Below are 25,349 nucleotides of genomic sequence, written 5' to 3' on the forward strand. Positions count from 1 at the left end.
CACTTCACGTAATAGGGAGGGCTGCAAGCTAGTGCTTGCACTCCCCCTCACCAACCTGAATCCTACACATCAGGCATTTAAACTGAGGCATTCTAAGATAAAGATGCAAGAAGTGAAACAAAGTCAGGTGTCTGTCTCACACAGTTTATTTAACAATAGGTAATAAGAAATCAAATTTAACAGTCTATACAGTGATCCAAAGTTCATATTTATAAGTAATCAACTTTAATCTCATGATTTACAAGTTGAGGGTTTTTGCTTTCTATTTTCAAGTTTTACAGAAAGTGTGTGTGTGTGTGTGTGTGTGTGTGTGTGTGTGTGTTTTGGGGGTGGACAGGGTAAGGAGGAAGAAAGCAAGCAAAGAAGAAACCCCAGGGACATTTTGCATGTTAAAATCATCCCACTGGAATCGTTTCTTACCCTCTTTTAAATTTTTTCCTTTGTTAGATGTAAAAATAACGAAAAAAATTCTTTCAAGAAACAGAACCACAATATATAATACATCAATTTGGCAGCTGCCCCTGTATATTTTGAAAAAGTCATTTTTCTCTCTACATGTACAAATTACTTTAATACTTGAAGTTTTTACGATCAGACTTACGGAATAGAAAATTTTCTGGAGCACAAAAGTTGACTTGAGGGGACTTTTTTTTCCTTTTTTTTTTTTTTTAAACATTTTTAAAAGAATGAACATCTTTGCACCCAGAGAAAAAAGTTGGTATTTTAATATATATTTATATATATTTATATATATATAGAATGTAATTTTAAAGTAACATTAACCCCTTTTGTCCTCTGGTTTTAGAAATGTTCTTTTTTAACGCTTCCATAAAGTGAGGAAAATAGGGAAGAATGTCAACCATCTGCACCAGTAAATAATAACTATTAATATTACATATTTTCATTAATTTAAAAAAAATAATAAAACCTATTGGAGGTGCAAGGCGGGAGCATGTGGTTGGCTTCACAGACCTCAGCCTCCTCCCAGTGCACACTTGAACCAAACACACAAGGGAAAAAAAAACCAGGCTGGTGGGGACCAGCCATAACAAAAATAGATTCTTTGTGTTCTATCAATCATCACCCCTCAGGTTCATTTCGCATGTTTGCTTTAAGCCACAAACAGCTACCGCGCAGTTCTTGTGTGTTCCAAGGAAAATTGTCTTTTAGGCTAAGAAAGATTCAAAAAAATTGTTTTCAGTACAAAAAGTCTCAAGAGAAAATAATTTTTTTGCTCCCAAAATACAAGGTGTCTCTAGTGTATGTCTAGTGTACTCTGTGAGAGGTTTGAATTCAAGTCTGAGTTGTCGGTGCTGAGTCCCAGGTCCGTGGCGCTGGCACCATGGAGGTTTGCCATGCCTGGATTGCTAGTCAGCTGAGAGAGCATCGAATTCTGGTCCGGGCTGGCAAAATGCCCTTGTTCCATGGGGTTGCCCTGGGCAGCGACCAGTCCAGGATGTGGAGAACTGGTCTGTGGGGAAACGTGGTGTGGAGAAGGCTGAGGCTGCATCCGTGGGGAAGGGCTGGAGTGGGGGGGCTGGGACTGTGGCCGCGGAGAAGGAACAGGCTGGGGAGACCGCACTTGATTGGAGAGAGATGGGATCTGCTGGCCTGGAAGGTGCGGGGACTGAGCCTGACTCGGGAGCATATGCTGCTGGGGGCTCATGGGGTTGGGCTGAGCAGGTGACCCCATCTGTTGCTGAAGGAGTCGCTGCTGATAGGCCTGCAGACCGGCTCCTGCCTCTGCCCCCAGGGCCTGGGGGAGCTGGCCCAGCTGGCCCCCACTCCCTTGCTGCAGGTGCTGCATGTGCTGCTGCATCCGGGGCGGCGGTGGTGGCGGCGGCTGGGGGGCAGGGTAGCCCAGGCCCTGGGGCGGTTGGAACTGGCTGTGGCTGGCCAGCCCAGGTCCGACTCCTGGCCCCGCTCCCTGCTGCTGCTGCTGCTGCTGCTGCATCATCTGCTGCCGCCTCAGAATGTCTCGGAATTGCGCCGGCATGGTGCTGTGATTCATGCTCATCTGCTGAGCCTGGGGGCTCATCCCCCCCATGGGCGGCGGGAGCTGCTGCTGCGGCGCTTGCTGCGGGGGCAGGCCAGCCCTCTGGACGCCCGCCTGCATGGGATTCAAGTTCGGCATGGCGGGGCTGGAGTGGACCCCCTGTTGGCCCGGCATGGCGGGGGGCTGCAGCCCTGGCTGGCCCTGGGGCACGCCGGGCTGCCCGGGGAGGGGCTGCGGATTGGAGTTGGCGTACTTGGCAGCCCGCTGCTTGATGAACGCAGCCAACAGCTGGGGGTTGGCATGAAGGATACTAAGCACCTGTTGCTGCTGCAGGGGGGAGCTGGGAGACCTGAGAGTCCGCAGGAGGCTTTGTAAGGCTTGTTGAGACACAGTGCCCGGTTTGAGAGGGCTCACACCTACCTGGCCCAATCCCGGTTGGGGAGCCATGTTCAGGGGCTGACCGTGCTGTGACACTGACATCATGGCTGGCCTGGGCATCCCGGGCTGCAGGTGCTGGGGCTGAGGCAATCCTCCTTGGGCCCACGGTGGTGGCTGCTGCATCCCTGTGGGCCCCACCCCTGGCTCCAAATGCCCGCCGGGACCTCTGGCCATGGGGGGTGCGTTCATACCCATGGGGGCCATCGGAGTCATTTGGGGCATCTGGTGCTGGATCGGCCTTTGAAAAATTTGCACATGGGCCATCTGGCGCTGCGTCTCGGCTGCCCTCTGAATCTGCATCGCCATTTCCACCGCTGCAGGCGGGGGTCCTGGAAGGGGTGGCTGAGCAGTCTGCGGAGGGGTCGGGGGGGTGACCTGGCCGGCCGCCTTGCCCTGGGACACCGGGCCGGGAGCCTGAGTCCTGGGCAAGTAGGGCGGCATGCTGGTGGGAGGGGTGGGCTGGGGCTGGGAGGGGGGCTGGGGCGTCTGTGGGGTGGTCGGCTGCTGGCCGGTGGGCGTGGTCGGGGTCGCAGGCGTCGGGGAGGGCAGGCCCTGCTGCTGCCCCACCACGCCAGCCCGCTGCATGCTGGCCATCCTCCTGCGGAGCATCTGGGCTTGCTGGAGCCGGTGCTGTAGCTGCTGCTGCCGGAGCTTCTGCTTGATGTTGAGGCAGAAGGGCACGGGGCACTTGTTCTCCTGGCAGTGCTTGGCGTGGTAGCAGCAGAGGGCGATGAGCTGCTTGCAGATGGGGCACCCTCCGTTGGTCTTGCGCTTGCAGCCCTTGGTGTGCTGCACAACCCGCTTCATCTTCTGGCAGGAGGGCAGGGAGCAGTTGGCATTTCGGCACTGGCAGGCGTGGACCAGAGACTGGATGCACCGCTGGATGCTCAGGCGGCGGGAGTCTCCCGGGCTCTGGGTGGCCGCGGCCTGCTGGTTGTTGCTCTCGTCATCTAACCCGAGACCGAGTTTCTCCATTTTGTGGTCATGGTTTTTAGTGTTATAGCAGGTGATACACAAATCATAATCCTGGGGGAAGACACAGGTGCAGGTCAACTCTCCAGGATTAAAGTCATTCAAAAGTATTTACATACTCTGCTTGGGCTAAATAAAAAGCCCCGTTTTAGAGAAAGTCTCTAACCAACCACTCAGATTTGAGACCAGACCCTGCCCACCCCGTCCTGTTACTCACCAGTGGCCCCGGAGCCTAGGAAGCACCCCCCACCCCCCCACCCCCCGCCAGGGGCCTACCTCGCACACGGTGCAGTGCCAGCGCGTCTCCACGTGGTGTTTGCACTCGTTGCAGGTGTAGACGAAGCGGTCCTGGCTCTGGGTGTGCAGCTCCACCAGCATGCACATGGTGGACCACTGGGCTCTTCGGAGTGAGGAGAACTCCAGGTGCTTGTCCCTTGCGAGGGTGAGAAAGGCATCCCGCCCGTCCATCAGGTCGCAGGGGATGAGGGGGTCAGGATCAACGATGGGAGGCAGGGAGTTGGCGGCGGGGCCGGCGATGAGACGGATCACGAAGAAGACCTGCAAAACAGACAGTCTCATCCTGACTCTGGCAGTAGAGCACCACGGGGCACTGGACCAGATGCCGCGGACGGGTGGGCCAGGCTGTGCACCTGGGGGGCCGGGACGCCTGGCTTAGTTTTATGACCACCTCGCAAGGTTACACGACATGGCCCTCTTTCTCCTGCTTCACTACCTCTGTGCTCTTCTCTGGGACTGTCTACGATGGGCCTAAAGAATCTACATCTTATGTTTTCTACCTCATTCAATAATTTCTTCAAAAGAAGACTGGTCGGGTACAGCACCGTACAGTGGACATATTGCCTCAAAGTGGTCTACTTTAAGATGCAATCCATGGTTTAACCTGACTCTAATCATAAGGAAACAGAAAAATCAAATTGAGGGACATTCTATAAAACAATTGGCCTGGAGTCTTCCATGTCATGTTAAGAAAGTAAGGCTAGGAACCGAAACATGGCGACTCGGCAAGGAGCAAGAGAAGCAGTCCCGAGACGGCGGCAGCAGGCGAGGTTCCTGAGCGTGAAGCCACAGCGTGCTCACGCAGAAAACGCCCTCCTTCCTAGAAGGGACTTGCTGCAATAAAGATAAAAAGAAAATGTAGCAGAATGTTAACAGTTGGTGAATCTAAGTGAAGGCTATGGGAGGGCATCTTCTATATAACTTTCCTGTAAGTTTGGAGGAAAAAAAAAGTTGGTAGGGGTGGGAAAATTAAAAAGCAAAACCTCCTTCGTCCTTGCTACAGAAACAGCAAATGTTGAAGTTTGTTCATTGAAGTTTAAAGACACACAACCACCATTAATTCCCATAACCACTGGTGTAAAAGCTGCAAGAGGAAGCTGGGATTATATATGTAATAAAAAAATGTAAAATGGAAACTTCAAGAGATCAAGACCTTGTGAGTAACTGCTGTATTGCCCACTATATTCTACCAGTTTTTCAGAGGCTGAAAATCTGTGCAAACTGGCAGTAACATCTGTTATATACTTGGGCAGCAATGCTGGCATAAAACAAGAGTCTAGAAAAAGAACACAGGGACTTCCCTGGCGGTCCACTGCTTAAGACTCCATGCTTCCACTGCAGGGGGCATGGGTTTGATCCCTGGTTGGCGAGCTATTAAGACCCTGCATGCCACACAGTGTGGCCAAAAACAAAAACTTGAAAAAAACAAAAAAAAAGAAAACATAGGACAAGAGTGCACACACTGACTAAAGACATATAAAAACAGATGCCAGGGCTTCTCTGGTGGCGCGGTGGTTGGGAGTCCGCCTGCCGATGCAGGGGACACGGGTTTGTGTCCCGGTCTGGGAGGATCCCACATGCCGCGGAGCGGCTGGGCCCGTGAGCCATGGCCGCTGAGCCTGTGCGTCCGGAGCCTGTGCTCCGCAGCGGGAGAGGCCACAGTGGTGAGAGGCCCGTGTACCGGAAAAACAAAAAACAAACAAAAAAAAACTAAACAGATGCCAAAAGTTAAAAACATCAAGGGAGGACTATGTTGTGTGTCTGACCTTGTAATACTGGGTTTGATATTGTGGCTCAAAGAAAGCACTCATAAAGCAAGGAAGAGCATTTTGAAAATGTGATCACACACAGGAAAGTACTTGATCTAACAAGTAGCGAATGTCTGCAGCAACCCATTCAAAAGAAGGGCAGATAAAACCATCTGGTGACTCCCCAGGAAATCTTCACTATGGCCAACCATCCAATAACAAACCATTATGACTGATTCCACTGTATGTCACCCTAGAGCTAAGACAATACTTGGATTTAACCTAAATTGACGACCTTAGATTCTAACTCCTAACAGGTGACTACTACCCACATCTTCTTCAGATGATGTATCCACAACTTAAGTCACACCTATTGCAACATACTCTAAGGGCTTTCCCCAACTGCTGTTACGACAGAATTCTGTGTCACTATATATTGCTCTAAACAGCTGACAATCATTATCTAAGTAAGGCATCCACACCTTGAACCAAGCCTTCAAGTTCCCTCTCCACATAATGGCCTCTTCCTATAAGAACTTGACTATGATGTCTGAACACAGAGCCAAACAGATGTTAAAAAAAAAAAATCAAAAAACAAACTGACATGAATTACCCTTCAAGACTCCTCATCTTAGCAATGATGACGTTGGGGGGAAAAAGTCCAACACACCCAGTTTTACTCCCAAGCTACCTATAACAATAAATAAGCAATTCAAATAATGAAATAATTCAAAGTTTTAACTTTGCTGAGAAGGTGTTACAGGTGCATATATGAAAGTTTAACTTTTCAATTCTCTACACTTCCCAGTTCCCTTTCAGGAAGGCAAATATTCATTCATTTTGCCAAAGTTCCATTACAGACAAACTGGAATGGCCAAATGGAGTTCTAAGGAGCTTGGTCTAAAACAAAACAATAAAGGTACCCAACAAGCCAATCTCCTGAACAACGGAGAGAAATACAAACATAAAAGGATTACAAAAAACAGGGTCAGACAAACTGCTTATACTTTCCCAACACCATCTAGCTTTATAACAGCTACAAATCAAAGACGGCTTACCATTTCCTATTCTCACCACCCACTCTAGCCATCCTCTTTTTGCCTTTTTTCCCCTCAAATGATTTTCTTCCTTCTGAATTTCAAATGGTCTGGTGCTCACATCATAAATACCAACCATGGTGGGCAGTTTCTGAGAAATCCTGCCCTGTTTTTGTCCACTTCTGGTGGCTGTATCTTACCTCTTTATGCTTCTCCATGGTGGCGTACAGCTTTTGCGAGAGGTCATTGGATACACTGGGCAGGCCTGGCTTTTTCTTACTGCCCCTACTCAGGCTGCTCTTGTTTTTGCTAGTTTTCTTATTATTCTTCTTTTTAGCATTTTTGCTGTCTCCCTTTGTCACCTGCAGTTTAGCACAAGAGGATGAGAAAATGTTAACTATTTGTTAAGAGATTTAAGAAAAAATAATGGTAAAAAGACTCCATTTTTGAAACTAGAGATCATAACCTTCCACCTTCCACCATCTGCTCTCTTTATTCATCCTCTTTTTTTTAAGGCTGTTATTTACAGTAAACTAAAGTTTACTAACGTTTTTGCACTTATTTTTTTCCAGTGAAGAATGTCTCCACTAATGTCTCTTCATTAAGACAATGGCAGCCTTAGCTTTTTGGCCAGAAGAACCCTGCAGACCAAGGAGACACCTCAGGTGGACCCAGGCTATCCCAGATTTGAGGACAAGAACAAGGAGTGAGTGGCAGTGTGGTCTAGTGAAGTGTGCCCACGAGTAGGGAGCCAAAGGCCTTGGCTACACTTCCTTCCACTCACTTTCTAGAATTTTATGGGCCTACTATTCAAAAAAAAACATTGAAAAACAATCAAGGAGTTTAAACTGCAGGCTGTAAAGGGTTCTTATTAGACTATTTAAGGGTGACTTTAATAGTTCAGACTAAGCAAGGGCAATCTAGATAAACTATGGAGAAATAAACGACAAGGAAAAGCTCCTCAGATGATCCATCTACAACAGAGGTTCTGTTTGGGGACTGGCAAACTCTGGCCCAGGCCTGTTTTTGTATGGCTAAGAATGATGGTTTTTATATCTATGAAGTGTTGTTTAAAGAAAAAAAGAATGTGCTGGAGACAATATATGACCTGTAAGGCCCCAAATATTCATAATCTAGAACTTTGCAGAGAAAGTTTACCAACCCCATGCTCTAGATGGGTAATTTTCTCAGTCTTCCATTACTAGAAATCCAAGATTCCATTTAAAAATGAGGTCTGGTACTTCCCTGTGGTCCAATGGCTAAGACTCCGCGCTCCCAATGCAGGGGGCCCGGGTTCGATCCCTGGTCAGGGAAGTAGGTCCCGCATGCTGTAACTAAGACTCTGCGGAGCCAAATAAATAAATATTTTAAAAAAATTAGGTCTGGGACTTCCCTGGTGGCTCAGTGGTTGAGAATCCGCCTGCCAGTGCAGGGGACACGGGTTCGAGCCCTGGTCCAGGAGGATTGCACATGCCACGGAGCAACTAAGCCTGTGTGCCACAACTACTGAGCCTGTGCTCTAGAGCCTGTGAGCCACAACTACTGCAGCCCGCGTGCCTAGAGCCTGTGCTCTGCAACGAAGAGAAGCCACCACAATGAGAAGCCCATGCACCGTAACAAAGAGTAGCCCCCGCTCGCCGCAACTAGAGAAAGCCCGCACACAGCAACGAAGACCCAAAATCAGCCAATCAATCAATCAATTTATATATTAAAAGAGGTCTGATGCTAAAAAAGGCTTAAAACCACTCAAGTAGAACCACAGTAACTTATCTACGCCAATATTTCTTGCCCAACTTGAAGAGCTGAGAGCTTTAAGACCATGTTAAAAACTTAAGCTCACTTCTGGGTTATACATGAGAATAGGCAGAGGCTGGAAAGGGAAATGCAAAGCCCTCACATCTGTGCTTTCGTTGCTGGTGTTCTCCTCTCGCTTTCTCTCTTCCTCCTCCTGTTCCAGTTCCTTAATGCTCTCTTCCAGTACATTGGGCCAGAAATCACCTTCAAAGTAAGGCAATTCCTTCGCACTTGTTAATCGATCTTCAGTAGCTTGTTTAAAAATATCCTGTGAAAATATCCGTGTACAAATAAGAATTTATATATTAAAAAAAACACGTTTATTATACAGAAGCAGTCATAGCTGACGGATGCAAGAAACATGAAGAATCAGATGTGTCTTCTGGAAGATGGCAGAGATTTTATACCCAAGTCTGATGTCCGAGGAGACATTTAGTGTCACAAGCAGTGAAAGGTCTGGTCTGAAATCAGTATTTCTGGTTCCTCTTTCCTCTACCCACGAGGACAGGGAACTTATCCGCCTTTACATAACCAGGCGGCAAACTATCCTGTCAGGAACAATAGCAAAGGCAGCATCATTCACACCGTGGCTTCTACCACTCTTGAGACAGAACGCAGTGCGATGGGAGGCACGCCCACCTTGCACACACCCTTGAAGTATCAGCGGTTCCTACTGAGAAATATGTTCCAAACAACCCCGATTACAATTACTGGAAACCACATGGTTAAAGAATGATTTGCTGGGCTGCTTAGGAAAACACCCATTTCATGTTTTCCTCCCCATGAGTAAAAACAGATAAGATATTTAGTAGTTCAAGTTTCTTAGCATGAGATACCCTACAATCACAAATGGCTATTAAATATTTTGCCAGATCCACTCATCTTAGTAATTCAGGAAAGAAAACACCCGCTATCAAATTAACTTAATTTTACAAATTACATGGAAGAGGGAGAACAAACAGAAGATTTTTGTTAAGATAGTAAAAAGAGCAGAATACAGAGCAGCAGGATTAGTCAAGCCACAGTTCTATCATCCCCCCACTCCTGACCTTGTAGTCATGGACAATTCGCTCGGATACAGCCTTGTCGAGCATCTTTTTGTACCACTCCTGCAGTCGCTTGGGCTTGGGTATCTTCTGGTCGGGGGGGTGGCAATGGAAGATGTAGTCGTCTCCCTCACTTGGAGGGCATGCCCAAATATGCCCTGTTGTATATCTAACAACACAAAGAGAAGGAACATTCAAGAGAAAGATCACCCATTCTAGAAAGAATGCTATACTTTAAACTACAAAGTGGAGTCAGTACAGAAACCAATGATTTCCCCAAGATAATACGAAGTGTGCAATCCACATCAGACCAAAAGTCTTAGGCCAGGGACTTCCCTGGTGGCACAGTGGTTAAGAATCCACCTGCAGGGCTTCCCTGGTGGCGCAGTGGTTGAGAGTCCGCCTGCCGATGCAGGGGACACTGGTTCATGCCCCGGTCTGGGAAGATCCCACATGCCGCGGAGCGGCTGGGCCCGTGAGCCATGGCCGCTGAGCCTGCGCGTCCGGAGCCTGTGCTCCGCAACGGGAGAGGCCACAACAGTGAGAGGCCCACGTACCGCAAAAAAAAAAAAAAAAAAGAATCCACCTGCAAATGCAGGGGATGCGGGTTCGATCCCTGGTCCTAAAAGATCCCACATGCCGTGGAGCCACTAAGCCCATGAGCCAGAACTACTGAGCCTGCACGTAGCAAAGAGAAGCCACCGTAATGAGAAGCCTGCACACCGCAACGCAAGAGTAGCCCCCGGCTGCAGCAACGAAGACCCAACGCAGCCAAAAAAAAAAAAAGAAAAAAAGTCTTTCAGGCCAGAACTAGGCATAACCCTGGATCAAAAAAATCCCAAATTTGCATTTAAAGACCAAACAAAAGCTACAATGCAAAGGAAAATGAATCCATGTCAGCAGGAGGGCTAAATGAAATGCAAACTGTTAAAAGGAATAACCTGCAAGGTGAGGTGGTGGTGAGGTGCTAAATATTCTCAAGTACATATATACCTTGAAGGTAAGGAACCAGTCTGATGAATTTTTTTTATCTCCAGACCTTAGTGTGATTTTGGTTTTGATACTCTGGTTTCAAAAGGTGCAAAAGGACCAAGTGCAGGTTAAGGTTCTGGCCCTTCAAATCAAACTGTACCTAACAGCTTAACTGAACAAAATAAAACAATCTGGGATGGGTGCAACTACGGTCAAAATATCCATTTCTTTCCCACTGGCAAAATTAACCAAGGGTCTCCAAATTATAGTTCCATTAGATGAAAGCCAAAGTTGAGGAAAAAAGACCAAAAGTTACATATTTGCATATATTATATATCTCACCATAATATCACAGTGGTGATTAGTTTAAAACTAATTAAACAAGTTGTTTTTAAAACTAGCATTTGTTTTTATGCTTACCCTAATTTCTTGACGTATTCCAAATACCCAATTAGAATTTCATGATAGACTGCAGTCCTCAAGCATTTAGGACGGAAGAAATGAACACTATCCAGGTATGATATGTATACTCTCCTATACCAAACGAGGAGAAAGAAGCCAGGTCAAGTCACGGAACGAGTTCCTACTGATGTGGCTAAAAACACCTTCTCTCTTTTCTGCGCCCTTTGCTGACCTTGTCATTTTTAATGCTTATCACACAATATTACAGTTATTTAGGTAAATGACTAGATTGTGAACCCATCGGGGGGTTTTGTGGGCCTGTGGCTCTATTACAGTCTCAGCACCTAGCAGGCCTGAGACAGTATTGAGCAATCCAAACATATTCTGGCAACACTCTTATTCTAGCCTTTATACTATTTTGGAAATGGAGAATTCTAAACCATATTCTACGTCATTTGTATGACATTCTTTCACGTACATCTCAGCAAGGTACTTGAAACAACCTAGACTTAATTACATTTTCTGAAAAGTCGTCAGTTTGTTTCCTATTTTGTGTTTTAGGCTGCTGTTCACATCCCTTTCCCTATTACTATGACCACACAAGAGCAGTATTTTCTAGTTTTGTTTTCATTTTGTTTCACTTCAATACTACACACTTGAAAACTTGCATTTCCAAAACAAGCACATCAAATATTTTCTTGTCCATTATGCTTGTTTACCTTACTATAACTTCAAACTCCCACGCAAATCAGAAAGTAGCCACAGTAAAGTCTTACCTCTGGTTGGGCGGGGGGCAGTCAGAACCATACTCTTGAACGTGCATGCCAAAGAAACACAAGTCAACACCATCAATCTCCTCAAAGGCAAAGAGGGCTTTGGTTCGATATGGAAAGGATTCTGCCATCTCTCCACTGTCTACAAACCTATACAATTCATGTTGGAGGGAAAGACCACAACATTTCATTCAGATTAGATTCATCAACAGTAACTGTGTATGAGCAACTGTGGATCCACAGAGAAGAAAAGGGGAAATTATTAGGTACCTTGCTTTCATGCCTGGTTTGACTTCCACAGTTTTGTCAGAAGCATGAACTACTCTAACAGTGACCTCTCCTGACTCAGGGTGATTTTGTCGCCTCAGAAAGTCATTCACACGATTCTCCAGAAAGGTGCCAAGCCTGGTAGATGGCAACCCTAAGAATTTAAAAGTTAAAAGTTCAGTAGTATCTAAGGTGCAAATTTATTACTATCAGTCTTAAGTTTCAATACCAAATCTCATTTCTGCTTTTTCAATACTAACAAGATTACTTGATAGATTTTGTTAAGTTAGCAATCCAGTCAATACTTAAAAAGAAAATTTAATGTGGAACACTTCATGAGTCTATCATCCTTACAGAGCGCCATGCTAATCATCTCTATATCATTCTGATTTCAGTATATGTGCAGTTAAAGCAAGCAGGGTAGTTAATACTTTTTAAATGTTATTTTCCCCAACTTTTTATTTTGAAAAATTTTCCTTTTCAGAAGAGTCAAAAAACAGAACAAACACTCATATGCACTTTGCCTCAATTGCAGTAATATTTAACAGCTGTTGGGTGCTTTGATAAGCTTTACAGAGGATTAAAAGCAACCTGTAGATCAGCAAAAAACTGCAAAGGCATCATTCTACAAAACTAAAACTGACTGCCATCCCCACCCAACTGAAAAGATCAGACAGGTCTAAATGCAGTCCCGACTAAGGGTATACACAAAACTGAGGGAATCATTCATCAGATGGCAATTCTGGGAAAGTATTTCCACATCTGGCCTCCATCAGGATACGTGTAGGAACAAGAAAAACACATATCCTCCTTCTTATAAATAACTAGGTCTAATGATTTTCACACCAAAAAGTACATTACAGTTCGACGTTAAGTACATCATGGAAAAATTATTTGGTTTTCACTTTGGTTAAATATTTCAAATAGGGGCTTCCCTGGTGGCGCAGTGGATAGGAATCTGCCTGCCAACGCAGGGGACACGGGTTCGATCCCTGGTTGGGAAGATCCCCCATGACGCGGAGCAACTAAGCTCGTGCACCACAACTGCTGAGCCTGCGCTCTAGAGCCCGCGAACCGCAACTACTGAAGCCCGCGCGCCTGGAGCCCGTGCTCCGCAAACGGGAGAAGCCTCTGCAATGAGAAGCCGGCGCACCACAATGAAGAATGGCCCCCACTCAGAAGCGAAGACCCAACGCAGCCAAAAAATAAATTAACTAAAAAAATTTTTTTAAATTTCAAATAATGTTGAAACAAAATAATTCATTCTGGATGTTTATTTTTAACTATGCTTCAGTGAAGCTTTGCCAAATTTTACCTGTAAGCATGAAACTTACTTTTAGCAGAAAACTTATTTTCTTTTCTAGTTCGTGCAGTCTTCTTTAAACAGCCATCACAGACAAATCTAAAATGTAAACCAAGACTTTGCTTAAACAACTTAGAGAAACACTTGAAGTAACGTATGCTATAGAATCTATCTTATGTATGTGTAAGGTTCAAATTTAAAAGACAACCTGGGAGCAATATTTCTAAATACACAACAAAGAGTTAATATAACCAATATACACAGAGCTTTTAGAAAACATTAAGAGAAAAAGGATAAAAAACCTAATTGAGGGCCTCCCTGGTGGCGCAGTGGTTAAGAATCTGCCTGCCAATGCAGGGGACACAGGTTCGAGCCCTGGTCTGGAAGATTCCACATGCCACGGAGCAACTAAGCCCGTGCGCCACAACTACTGAAGCCCGTGCGCCTAGAGCCTGTACTCTGCAACAAGAGACGCCACTGCAATGAGAAGCCTGCGCACTGCAGAGTAGTCCCCCAACTTGCCACAACTAGAGAAAGCCCGCGCGCAGCAACGAAGACCCAACACAGCCAAAAAAAAAAAAGAAACAAAACAAAACCTAACTGAGAAATAGACAAAAGACACGAAGAAATGTGAAGGGCATATAAATTGGCATACATGTGCAAAGATGTTGAAGAATCACAGATTAAAGCAGAAAATTTGTGTTATGGCCAATCACATTGGCAAAAGTCTATATGCTACCGGTGGGAATGTAAATAAGTACGTTTTGAAAGCAGCACTAATATTTTTTTTAAAAAGTATTTTTTGACTGTGCTGTGGGATCTCAGTTCCCTGACCAGGGATTGAACCTGTGCCCCCTGCATTGGAAGCCCAGAGTCTTAACCACTGGACTGCCAGGGAAGTCCAGCACTAATAGATTTTAAATGTACATTCTCTTTGTTCTTGCAATTACATAAGGATGTGTGCATAAGTAGAATTTCTTAGAAAAACTGGAAACCACATAAGTACGCATCAACTGGCTGGCTGATCTTCAGTTGCAAGGATCACTGAAACTCCCTTAATTATCCTTACCCACTCTGTAATTAAGGAAAGCACTAAAAAGGCCTATCTAAAGACAAGCCATATAAACATCAGCTACTGCGCTTTTCCTTAGTGTTTTTTTCTGGAAATTTGTTAATTAGCCTCTTCTTTCCTGTGACCTCCAAACTAGCATCAACAGTCAGTCCAGGGGACTTTCCTGGTGGTCCAGTGGCTGAGACTCCACGATCCCAATGCAGGGGGCCCATGTTCGATCCCTAGTCAGGGAATTAGATCCCACATGCTGAAGCTAAAGATCCCGCAGCCAAAGTTCTTGCATGCCGCTACAAAGATCCCACGTGCCACAACTAAGACCCGGCGTAGCCAAATAAAGGAACGAATGAACAAATGAATATTAAAAAAAAATGTCACTGGAGGGAAAGCAACCTAGAAAATAAAGCTCTTAAAACAACAACAACAGTCCAGGAAAAGAGCAGAGAGTAGATATCCATTCTAGTGAGTCACTTAATACACAGATACTCCCCCAAGCCTTCCCTTGGAACAGAGCTGGGATCAGCCCCATTCCTGGAGAAAGAGAGGTAGCCCATAGCAGTAAACACGTAAGTGTCACAATGGACAAAAATCCACTCACTGCCCATGAAAGGCATTGACGATGTGCACCCTGGGTAAATATGTGGAGAATATTCAGAAACAGAACATGAGGCCCAAGAATACCTAGTTCATTGAAGTCTGTATCTAGTCATTTTCATGCAACTTTGCCTTTCACTGGACAACACCTAGTTAACTATTATCCAACTCCCCCAAATATTTTATGTTTGCTTGCTTGTCTGCCTGTTTGTTTCTTTTATTTATTTATTTATGGCTGCGTTGGGTCTTCGTTGCTGTGTGTGGGCTTTCTCTAGTTGTGGCGAGCGGGGGCTGCTCTTTGTTGTGGTGCACGGGCTTCTCATTGCGGTGGCTTCTCTTGTTGCAGAGCATGGGCTCTAGGCACGTGGTCTTCAGTAGTTGTGGCATGTGGGCTCAGTAGTTGTGGTGCACGGGCTTAGTTGCTCCACGGCATGTGGGATCTTTCAGGACCAGGGCTTGAACCCGTGTCCCCTGCACTGGCGGGCGAATTCTTAACCACTGTGCCACCAGCGAAGTCCCCTGGTTAGGACTTGATTTAAAATCTTTTGGGGGACTTCCCTGGTGGCACAGTGGTTAAGAATCTGTCTGCCAATGCAGGGGACACAGCTTCGATCCCTGGTCTGGGAAGATCCCATGTGCCTCAGAGCAACTAAGCCCATGCGACATGACTACTGAGCCTGCGCTCTAGAGTCCGCAAGCCACAACTGAGCCCACGTGCCACAAGTACTGAAGCCCGCGTACCTAGAGTCTGTGCTCCGCAAAAAGAGAAGCTCCCGCTCGCCGCAACTAGAGAAAGCCTGCGCACAGAAACGAAGACCCAATGCAGCCAAAAAAAACCCCCAAGAAACAAACAAACAAAAAAACCCTAACCACGGTCACCATTCAGTATGCCGTTCAGTGCTATGTTCTCTCAGAGGCAGAAACAGAAGTGGCTCCTTGGCAACCTGCATTATCCATACCGTCTAGTTTTTCTACTGCAATGTAAGTAATGTTCAAAATCTAGCAGGTTTAATTGTGTCTAACATCTCCTTGCTGTTTTCCAGGTACTACAGACTCCCTGTTACCCTCTATTGATAAATCTTTTGTATTTACTTTTTTTTGTGGTACACGGGCCTCTCACTGTTGTGGCCTCTCCCACCGAGCAGCACAGGCTCTGGACGTGCAGGCTCAGCGGCCATTGCTCATGGGCCCAGCTGCTCCGCGGCATGTGGGATCTTCCCGGACCGGGGCATGAACCCGTCCCCGCTGCATCGGTAGGCGGACTCTCAACCACTGCGCCACCAGGGAAGCGCTGTATTTACTTTTTAAATTATTATTATTATTATTCTTTTGCAGTACACGGGCCTCTCACTGTTGTGGCCTCTCCCATTGCGGAGCACAGGCCCCGGACGCGCAGGCTCAGCGTCCGTGGCTCACAGGCCTAGCTGCTCCGTGGCACGTGGGATCTTCCCGGACCGGGGCACAAACCCGTGTCCCCTGCATCGGCAGGCGGACTCTCAACCACTGCGCCACCAGGGAAGCCCTGTATTTACTTTTGATGCACAATGACCACCAAAGAATTTGAAACAGAATAAAGTATTTGTATATGGATTAAAACAATGCAAATAAGAGAAATATCTATATTTTTGGATTCTAGGTTATTTAATATTTTAAAACTGGATTTTAATGATCTTTTCCCAAACCAGAATAATTCTAGGGACTTCCCTGGTGGCGCAGTGGTTAAGAATCCGCCTGCCAATGCAGGGGACACGAGTTTGAGCCCTGGTCCGGGAAGATCCCACATGCCGTGGAGCAACTAAGCCCACGTGCCACAGCTACTGAGCCCGCACACCTAGAGCCCGTGCTCTGCAACAAGAGAAGCCACCGCAACAAGAACCCTACGCACTGCAACCCAGAGTAGCCCCTGCTCACCGCAACTAGAGAAAGCCCGCTTGCAGCAACGAAGGCCCAACACAGCCATAAATAAATAAATAAATAAATAAAAAAGAATCTGCTTTCCAACACAGGGGACATGGGCTTGATCCCTGGTTGGGGAACTAAGATCCCACGTGCTGCGGGGCAACTAAGCCCGTGCGCCACAACTAGAGAGCTTGTGCACTGCAACTACTAAGCCCGTGCCACAACTAGAGAGAAGCCTGCAGGCCACAGCAAAGAGCCCGTGCACTGCTACTAATACCCGACGCAGCCAAAAATAAATAAACTAACAAAAAAAGAATAATTCCAAGAGACAGTAACTTTGAAGATAAAATAGAATCATTGCAGAGAAGACAAACTTCCTAAAATTCACAACAAAGAAAAAGTCTAGGGAAAATACTGATATCTCACCCAGATGGCCAGATGATCTCATGATGAAGGACACAGATCTGATGCATCTTTCTTCCACACTCCGTACATTCAACAAACCTGGAAAGGAAAAGTCAAAACGTCGAAGATTAAATCCAAAAATTTAACCAAATCAAAACTTCCAATATTTCCCAATTTCTGACAATTCAAAAGATAGCCAAAATCACGTCCAAAGAATTGAAGAATAGTTTTTAAAAGCTCTTTAGTGTAACAGGTAGAGCAAATCTCAAAAGCAGTTTAGTCATTAAATATGAACTGTGACTATGGAATAAAAAGTGAAAGATCAAGATGACTGCTGCTTAAACTTCCTAGTGAGTCTGACACCATCATATCCATTCCAGGAACGCCTAGAATACCAGTACATCTCTGTACCTCTGAATACCTCTGAAAGGCCTCACTATAAAGGAGGGGATTATGAACTGGTCTGAAAATACAGAGGACAACAGGGCTGGAATAATGGCACTGAGCAGAGGTAGCTGTGTGCGTCACTCAAGCCTATAAAACACCAAAATATTAGGTAGATTTAGTGAAATGTAAATGAATACTAACCATATGTAAATTTTAGCACTTCTACCATCTCTGTTAGATGTATGTTATAGATTTAGTCCAAGAATATAGAATCATCTATCTCACTGGCTGTGCAAACCAAGAGAATGAAAGGAAGAAGGAAAATCAAAGTGTACTGACTACTCAAGGTGAACTACTTACAGTTCAGGATCCAGAGTGTCATTTTTTCTCTTCGAAAATTGTTCTTTATTTATTGTACTAAGGAAAGAAGAGGGACACAATGAGAACAAGCAACACAGAAAGATTAGCAGTCTGACTACTGTTCTAATAACCAAAGGACAAAAACCCCACCCTGTAAGTGGATTATTTAAATCTAAGAATATACCAAGGATACAACAGAACATTCTTGGCTCCCACAAAATGCACATTTACATGCCTATGTTTTTGGAAAGGACTTTATAGTAAATCTGTTCCCATTTACAGGAAGAGGAGAACCCAGTAGGAACTAAAAACATGAATTTGGGGCCTCCCTGGTGGCGCAGTGGTTGAGAGTCCGCCTGCCGATGCAGGGGATACGGGTTCGTGCCCCGGTCTGGGAGGATCCCATATGCCGCGGAGCGGCTGGGCCCGTGAGCCATGGCCGCTGGGCCTGCGCATCCGGAGCCTGTGCTCCGCAGCGGGAGAGGCCACAACAGTGAGAGGCCCGCATACCACACACCAAAAATAAAAATAAAAATAAAAATAAAAAATAATAAAAACATGAATTTGTTCTTCTTTTCCTTTTAAAATCTTGCCTACTACTCTTAGTATTAGGTATTTACACCTTCTAATAGTTTAATGTTCCTAGACTGAGCTACGTATGAAAGATACTGTGTATAGAGGGAGCTAAACCACTATTTATAAAAAATACTAAATTTTCAGGACAGTCTAGTCAAACTTTTTATATTAATAAAAAATTTCAATATTAAGAATACATATTTCAGGTTAGAGTTAGCCAAAAAAGGGTATTCATTTAAAAATTTCCCCATGGCCTCCTACCCTGAAATCTAGCCTACCACACTGCTCACAGCCTCACAAATACAGGAGCTAACAGTCTTATTCTCTACCTAGAACAAACTCCAGGGGGCCCAACTTTGACTACTGTGACTCTACCTCACAAAAATGAGGAATGAGGACATTTCCCCATTTAAACTGTTTTCTACTAGTTACAGGCTAGAGATTCATTGCTACCTGGCCTAAGGTCTTGCTACCCAAAGTGTGTTCTAAAGACAAGCAGTCTAGAAGGACCTGGGAACTTGTTAGTATCGCACACTCCCAGGCTCACTGCTGACCTGAGGAACTGCAAGAGGGGTTTCTACACTCTTCACAGTCAGAGTGGTGCTGTCCTAAGGTACAGAACATGTGCCACTCAGTAGTACCCATGGTAAGGCTGCCTCCCTTTGCTGCATCAGACCTGACTTCCCTGGTTTAGCCAAGGTCAGAAAAATCTCTTAAGGTTCAAGGGGACCCAGTATGTACCCCCAGACCAGTACCAGACCCCACTATATTATATGTCAATGGTGACTGAAGAAAAAGCACAATTTGAAAACCCAATTTGAAAACACTAACCAGTTTTTCTCAGAAGGCCTGTTTTTACTAGTAACATAACAATTCCATACTTTTTGGGGAAATGTTCTGAATTGACTGTTTATTATAGGTTAAACCGGAAGAGAAGAAGCTGAAGAATATTAAAAGGACACCAAATAGTTCTTTCTTCCTAAAACAGTCCAAATTTGAGTGTAAAAAAAAACCCCTAAATCTTAGAGAAGTACTATGAGGCAGTTTAGGCTACGTTTGAACATTCTTCTTGGCATTTCCCAAAGCACAAGAGCATGCGAGACTGTGAAAGTCCAGCCAAGTCTCTTTCTAATAAATCACTCTCACAAACTCCTAAACCCCTAATGATGTTAAATGACACTGACGATTATAATGACTTTGGTATCGTTAACCTTTATGAGAAGGCTGTAAGGTGGTTATATTTGTTCAATTCCTCTCAAACTCAAAACAGTTAACAATGAAGTTCCCTTGCACTACAGCCTTTCACTTTTTAGGAGAAGCTGATTATTTCCCTATAGAAGAAATATATCTAAAATGACCATCCAATATTGATGTATTCCCTAGATCAGTACCGACACAACTTACTGCTATGATGGAAATGTTCTCTATCTGTGCTGACCAATATGGCAGCCACCAGCCACAGATTGTCTACTGAGTAACTGAAATTGGGAATTTTAAATTTTATTTACTTTGAATTAATTTGAATTTAAATAGCTACCTGTGGCTATACGATACTGGACAGCATAACCCAAGACCACTTAGAAGCCTAAGTATAATCACCTGAAAACAAACTAATAAGAGAGTACTTTCCAAAATAATATAGTTACTTACGTTTGAGGCTGGGAAGGGTCATCCCCCAAAGAAACGCTCTCCCCTTGGATTTCATTGAAACACTTCTCACAGAAATGATACCTGTCGGCAAGAAGGCCATACTGGGGTGAACTGTTCCGTTCACACAACACAGCCCAAGCCAAGCAACGAAGCCACCAATCACAGCAGGCCAAGAGGGGGACGGGAGCAGAGAGCAGGTCATCAACGGCGACAAGGACATTCAATGATGCAGATTTATGGGCACCACAGTTTGGGTTTTGTTTTTGTTTTTTGTTTTTTGCAATCAAAGCCAAGTGCAGACAACGACAAGCATGAGGGAGGAAAAAAAAAACACAAAACAAACGAAGAAATGAGGGATTGCAGGACAACAAAAAACATAAAAGCAAGACAAGACAACACAAAGCAGAAAGCCAAGGCAAAGCACAGATTAGCATTAAATATCTCAATGGGATCACAAGTAGCAAATGATTACAGCAAATAAAACAAACAAGTCTCACATGGACCTACACCCTTTCATTTTAGTAATTTATGCTACTTGATGCAAATAATCGAAAGTAGGATAAATATACTGTGGAGAGAAGAACTACTACTCTATTACCTAAACAGAGCAAAGAAAAAAGCCTCCCCACTTCCAAAGAAAAAAATCCACTAAGGATACAGTACCAGGAAATAATCATCTAGAAACAACTGTGGTCTGAAAAAACACCCCAAATTTCCTTTTGATCCCAGGGAAGCCACATAAGTACAATAAAAAGTCTGCACAAGCAGTTAAATACTGATTGTAGCCACCAACTGACATAGTTTAAGAGGGAAAAGGCAGCGGTGTATGCAGATACATGATTATATATTCCTGGGCGCTGTAGACTGGTGCTTAAAATCTGAAAAAGGTACATAAATGCCAAGATTATAGTATGAGATTATAGCATGCCAGCTGTCACTTGCTTTTTTGAACAACTTGAGCCCCACTTTTCCTAGGTTTTAAGGAGTAAAACACTATAGATTCTTATGACTACAAAGCATTAGGGGAGTGCACCTAACTTTTTGTAAATAAACAAAAAGTTTAAGTGACTTTTCCAAAGCTAGAAATACATCTGTAGCACACAAGTTCAGCAAAAAACGACCACCATGGGTTTGGGTCATCAAAGTACTGACTGTCCAGCCTTGCTTTTTTATTTACACCCCATGCCAGCTATACTGTTGGCTGATTACACAAAATAAGAGACAAATCATGATTAAGATAGATTAGCGAATCCAATTTGTATGATTACAGCCCTTATTTGAGCAGGAGAAAATAAGGCAGAAGTGTCTAATTTATTAGAAGCCTACCGTCCATGGTCATATGCAAATCTTTCTAAGGAACAGTCTGGTACAGAGCTCTTTTTAATGTGCCCAGCAGAGGCAAAGCAAATACACTGGGATCCTTTGTTTTTACATACTCCAAGAAAAACTTATGTATCGGCTACACACAAAAAGGAAACATTTCCTAAAAGATACAGCTGGCTAACAAACTTTTGGTTAAAGTTTTCTGGGTGATTTTGGGAATGGCAATAGATGGCAGCAATTTCACAGGGAAGTAGACCAATTGGTTTGAAATTTTTTTGTTTTTGCCTGAGGCTGTGGTGAGCTATGAAAGGACAGTGGGGAAAAAAATATGGGGCCTGGGACATTATCTCAGGTATGCCACCAACTCATAAAGTTGCTTAACTTCTTAATGCCTTGGGTTCCTGCCTTATAAAAATAAGGGCCCAGACAACTGATACAAAGCTACTTTCTACTAGAAAATAGTTTAATTCTGCAAACAAAGGCAGAATGCAAAGACCAGAACTTGTGCTGTACAGTTGTTTTCAAGCAAGTTACACATGAACCATGACTGTATGTGTGCTGGTCCATCCGCATGCACGCCCTGGACACGCGGACACTCTGACCATGGTCCACACAGGTCGAGCTTACCTGTTCTGGTAACTGTAGTACGTGGCATCACGAGGGATGGTGCATAACTGTTTGCCGTAGCAACAGAGGGTCTGTGGAGAGAACTCCAACTGCAAAAGAAGCCATTTGTTAAATGCGGTTTGAAGGGCAAGCTAAAATATTTACACTGGCAAGTAAATCAGAAACAGAAGTTAGTGAAGCCTTACTTCTCATTATGTCTCTTATAATGGGTTATTTCAGTTTCCAAGACAGTTCACTGAACTAAAACTAATCTAGTTTGCTACTGTTTTATTACACCACTCTGAGGTAAGCTAAACAGTCATATCCTTCCACCAATTACCAAAGAACTGAAGAGGACAAGAGGAGCTCAGTGCGAATTGCCATGAACAGGAAAACTCGTACATGCCACACCCCGTGCACCACAGGTAAATAGGACCAAGTCCCTACCCAAGATGAACTTCCAATCTGATGACTCAGGATTCTAACTGGCAAGTTTTCCATGCAGTTCTTATCTGTGCCAACATTTCTTACCTTTCTGCCACAGCAGTATCCAAGGCTTTGCATGACTGGGTCAATTTCTTGTTCAAAGACCTCAGACAGCTTGGAGCAGTATTTGTACACCCGTGATGTTTTCCGATTATATAACCAAGCATTGTTGAACATAAGCCAAATGTCATCCACATACTGCCAGGGCTCCTGATACTGTCCAGTGTCTAACTTCCTTTTGATAGTAGAAAGATCCATGGGGCTCTTCACAATATCAAAGTAATCCTAGAAGGATAAATGACACCAAACAACATTATCCAAAAGTCTCACTATATTCAAGGTCCACAGCATACCTTGCTATAATCATTATAAATTTTCTGGATAATGTTGAGTCTTTGATGTGTCTGAATTTCCAAAGAAATGATCGATGCTCATTACTTCTTTAAATCATTAGTCTACAGAGATATGAAGCAGCCAGGGGCACAGAGAATAACAACTACTCTAGACTTTGCAGGAGCAAGCTGATCGTCTACAGGAGCGACTCCAGATACTTTACCATAGTACTTGTGTGATCAACTTAAAAGACCAAGAAATCAAAGACCCTTCACATTTTAGTACTAGATGCGGCCTACAGATGAAACTAAGCCCAGAAAATATTGGTGATCCATCTAAGGCCACAGAAAAATATAGGGAAAAAAAAAAAAAGATTCTAAAAGATTTTTGCCCCTCAAAGCACTCCAATGACTTATCCAATACAACTTAAAATACTCAAATGAAACCTCCCAGCAGCCTGGTGTATAAAGGCAACTTTAAAAGCAGATGAAGCTAATTTGGATCTATCTTTTCTATCATGAACTACTGCTACTCAAGTGATAAAAATAAATAAACCATATGATCCAGCAATCTCACTCTTAGATATATACCCAAGAGAAATAAAAAGATACACAAATTTGTATGTAAACATTCACAGGTGTGCTATCCTCAACAGCCAAAAAGTATAAACAACCCACATGTCTATCAACTAATAAATGGGTAAAGAGAATGTATGCACATCCATATGATGAAATACTGCTGGGCCGTAAGAAGAAATGAAGTATTGATTTGTGCTACAATATGGACAAACTTTGAAAACATTATGCTAAGTGAAAGAACCCAGTCACAAAGAACCACATACTGTAAGACTCTCTTTGATGAAATGTCCAGAAGAGACAAATCCACAGAGGCAGAAGGCAGACCAGCAGTTGGTTGGTAGTAGGGGCTGTAGGTGGAAATGGGGAGTGACTGCTTATGGAAATGGGTTTCTTTTTTGGGGTGATGAAAATCATCCAAAACTGACTGTGGTGATAACTGCACAATTCTGTTAATACACAAAAACCATTAAACTGTGCACTTTAAATGGGTGATTTGTACAATATGTGAACTGTATCCGAATAAAGCTGTTAACGAATTTTAAAAGAAAACAGAAGTACCACCACATACTTACAGGGATTCCTAGAAGCTGGGGGTCCACAGGTTGACGAAAGGGAAGGGATTCTGGATCCTGTCGGTAAAGTGCCTCCAATGTCGGCATCAGTGCCTGTCGTAACTCTTCAGGTTTGAAAACTTAAGAAGAGTATATTTGAAATTAGTTACCAATTAAGCAAAAGAGGAAAAAAAGTTCAAGTCGAAACTATAAAATATATCTCAAGACTCAGAAAACACAAAATTCCCTACATTGTCCCCATGAAATATCACTAAGGGTGTTTCTATTTCCTGGTTCAGATAGATCCTTTAAAACACCTTGTCAGGCTTCCCTGGTGGCGCAGTGGTTGAGAGTCTGTCTGCCAATGCAGGGGACACGGGTTCGTGCCCCAGGCCGGGAAGATCCCACATGCCGCAGAGCGGCTAGGCCCGTGAGCCATGGCCACTGAGCCTGCGCGTCCGGAGCCTGTGCTCCGCAACGGGAGAGGCCACAACAGTCAGAGGCCCGCGTACCGCAAAAACAAAAACCCAAAAAACCAACAAAAAAATATACCTTGTCTAGTAACCTTTAAATACCCTTCATGGCTCAGATAATTTCTCAGTCAGAAACCCAGTTAAGATAGTCTTGGGCTTCCCTGGTGGCGCAGTGGTTGAGAGTCCGCCTGCCGATGCAGGGGACAAGAGTTCGTGCCCCGGTCCAGGAGGATCCCACATGCCGCGGAGCGGCTGGGCCTGTGAGCCATGGCCGCTGAGCCTGCGCGTCCAGAGCCTGTGCTCCGCAACAGGAGAGGCCACAACAGTGGGAGGCCTGCTCACCGCCAAAAAAAAAAAAAAGTATTTGACCAAGTAGAAACAGAATGCTAAGCCTTCCAAAAATTTATGAAAAGACTTGTCAGAATGTTCCAAAAGATACGACAGGCGGGGGATGCTGTGAAGCAAGAACAGAAGAAGCCCTCCTTCCTGGTATCAGCATGTAACAAGTCAGAAATTAGACCTGGTATTGTCTTATTGCCAAAGGAATCAGAGCCACTGAAGGCCAAGAGTCCTTCACTGAAATGCTTGATGTTTTAGAGCTTCAGCAGAAGATGTATTTACTATTTTAATGGCAAATGTTAGGTTTCAGTTTAAAGAAAGAACTAAATTGTTATTGCCACAATGATGGACTCAGTTGATCAAATTATGCTCAAATGTGTTCTCAGTATGTCTCCCAAAAGTCAGGAAAGATTTGCTGGCATGTCCCAAATGGAATTAATTTAAACTACCATTTAAGAAGCTGGCTATTAAGGGTCCAGTTTGAGCTTTGAATCACTCTGAGCAGAGAGGCCTTATTATTTCTTCTATTTACAAATTAATTTTATCTTCAAGGGGGTATATCTGTCAGTACCTTGAGTATTTTTTCACCACATGGTGGGGGCTGACATGAAAAAAATCAGACAAATAGACGGGAGAATCTTCTTTGTCTCATACTTTGTTGTGCTTTGAGCAAAT

General features: G+C 44.3%; 1 protein-coding gene across 1 annotated transcript in view; it reads right to left on the reverse strand.

Moving 5' to 3' along the window:
* Positions 1-130: 130 nt before the first annotated feature.
* Positions 131-25,349, reverse strand: part of EP300 (EP300 lysine acetyltransferase) — a 73,909-nt gene continuing 48,690 nt past the window's right edge. The window contains exons 17-31 of the mRNA XM_081249056.1: positions 23,884-24,002; positions 22,446-22,685; positions 21,936-22,024; positions 19,986-20,066; positions 17,760-17,816; positions 17,034-17,111; positions 13,077-13,144; positions 11,746-11,896; positions 11,479-11,625; positions 10,721-10,834; positions 9,332-9,497; positions 8,386-8,550; positions 6,689-6,850; positions 3,683-3,964; positions 131-3,460 (exon numbers count right to left, since the gene is read on the reverse strand). Coding sequence (XP_081105182.1) covers positions 1,256-3,460; positions 3,683-3,964; positions 6,689-6,850; positions 8,386-8,550; positions 9,332-9,497; positions 10,721-10,834; positions 11,479-11,625; positions 11,746-11,896; positions 13,077-13,144; positions 17,034-17,111; positions 17,760-17,816; positions 19,986-20,066; positions 21,936-22,024; positions 22,446-22,685; positions 23,884-24,002 — 4,124 coding nt within the window. The 3' untranslated portion in view covers positions 131-1,255. The remainder of the gene's footprint in view (positions 3,461-3,682; positions 3,965-6,688; positions 6,851-8,385; positions 8,551-9,331; positions 9,498-10,720; positions 10,835-11,478; positions 11,626-11,745; positions 11,897-13,076; positions 13,145-17,033; positions 17,112-17,759; positions 17,817-19,985; positions 20,067-21,935; positions 22,025-22,445; positions 22,686-23,883; positions 24,003-25,349) is intronic.

The sequence above is a fragment of the Mesoplodon bidens genome (genome assembly GCF_964165515.1).
Source record: "Mesoplodon bidens genome assembly, chromosome: 11".
Taxonomy (NCBI): Eukaryota; Metazoa; Chordata; class Mammalia; order Artiodactyla; family Ziphiidae; genus Mesoplodon; species Mesoplodon bidens.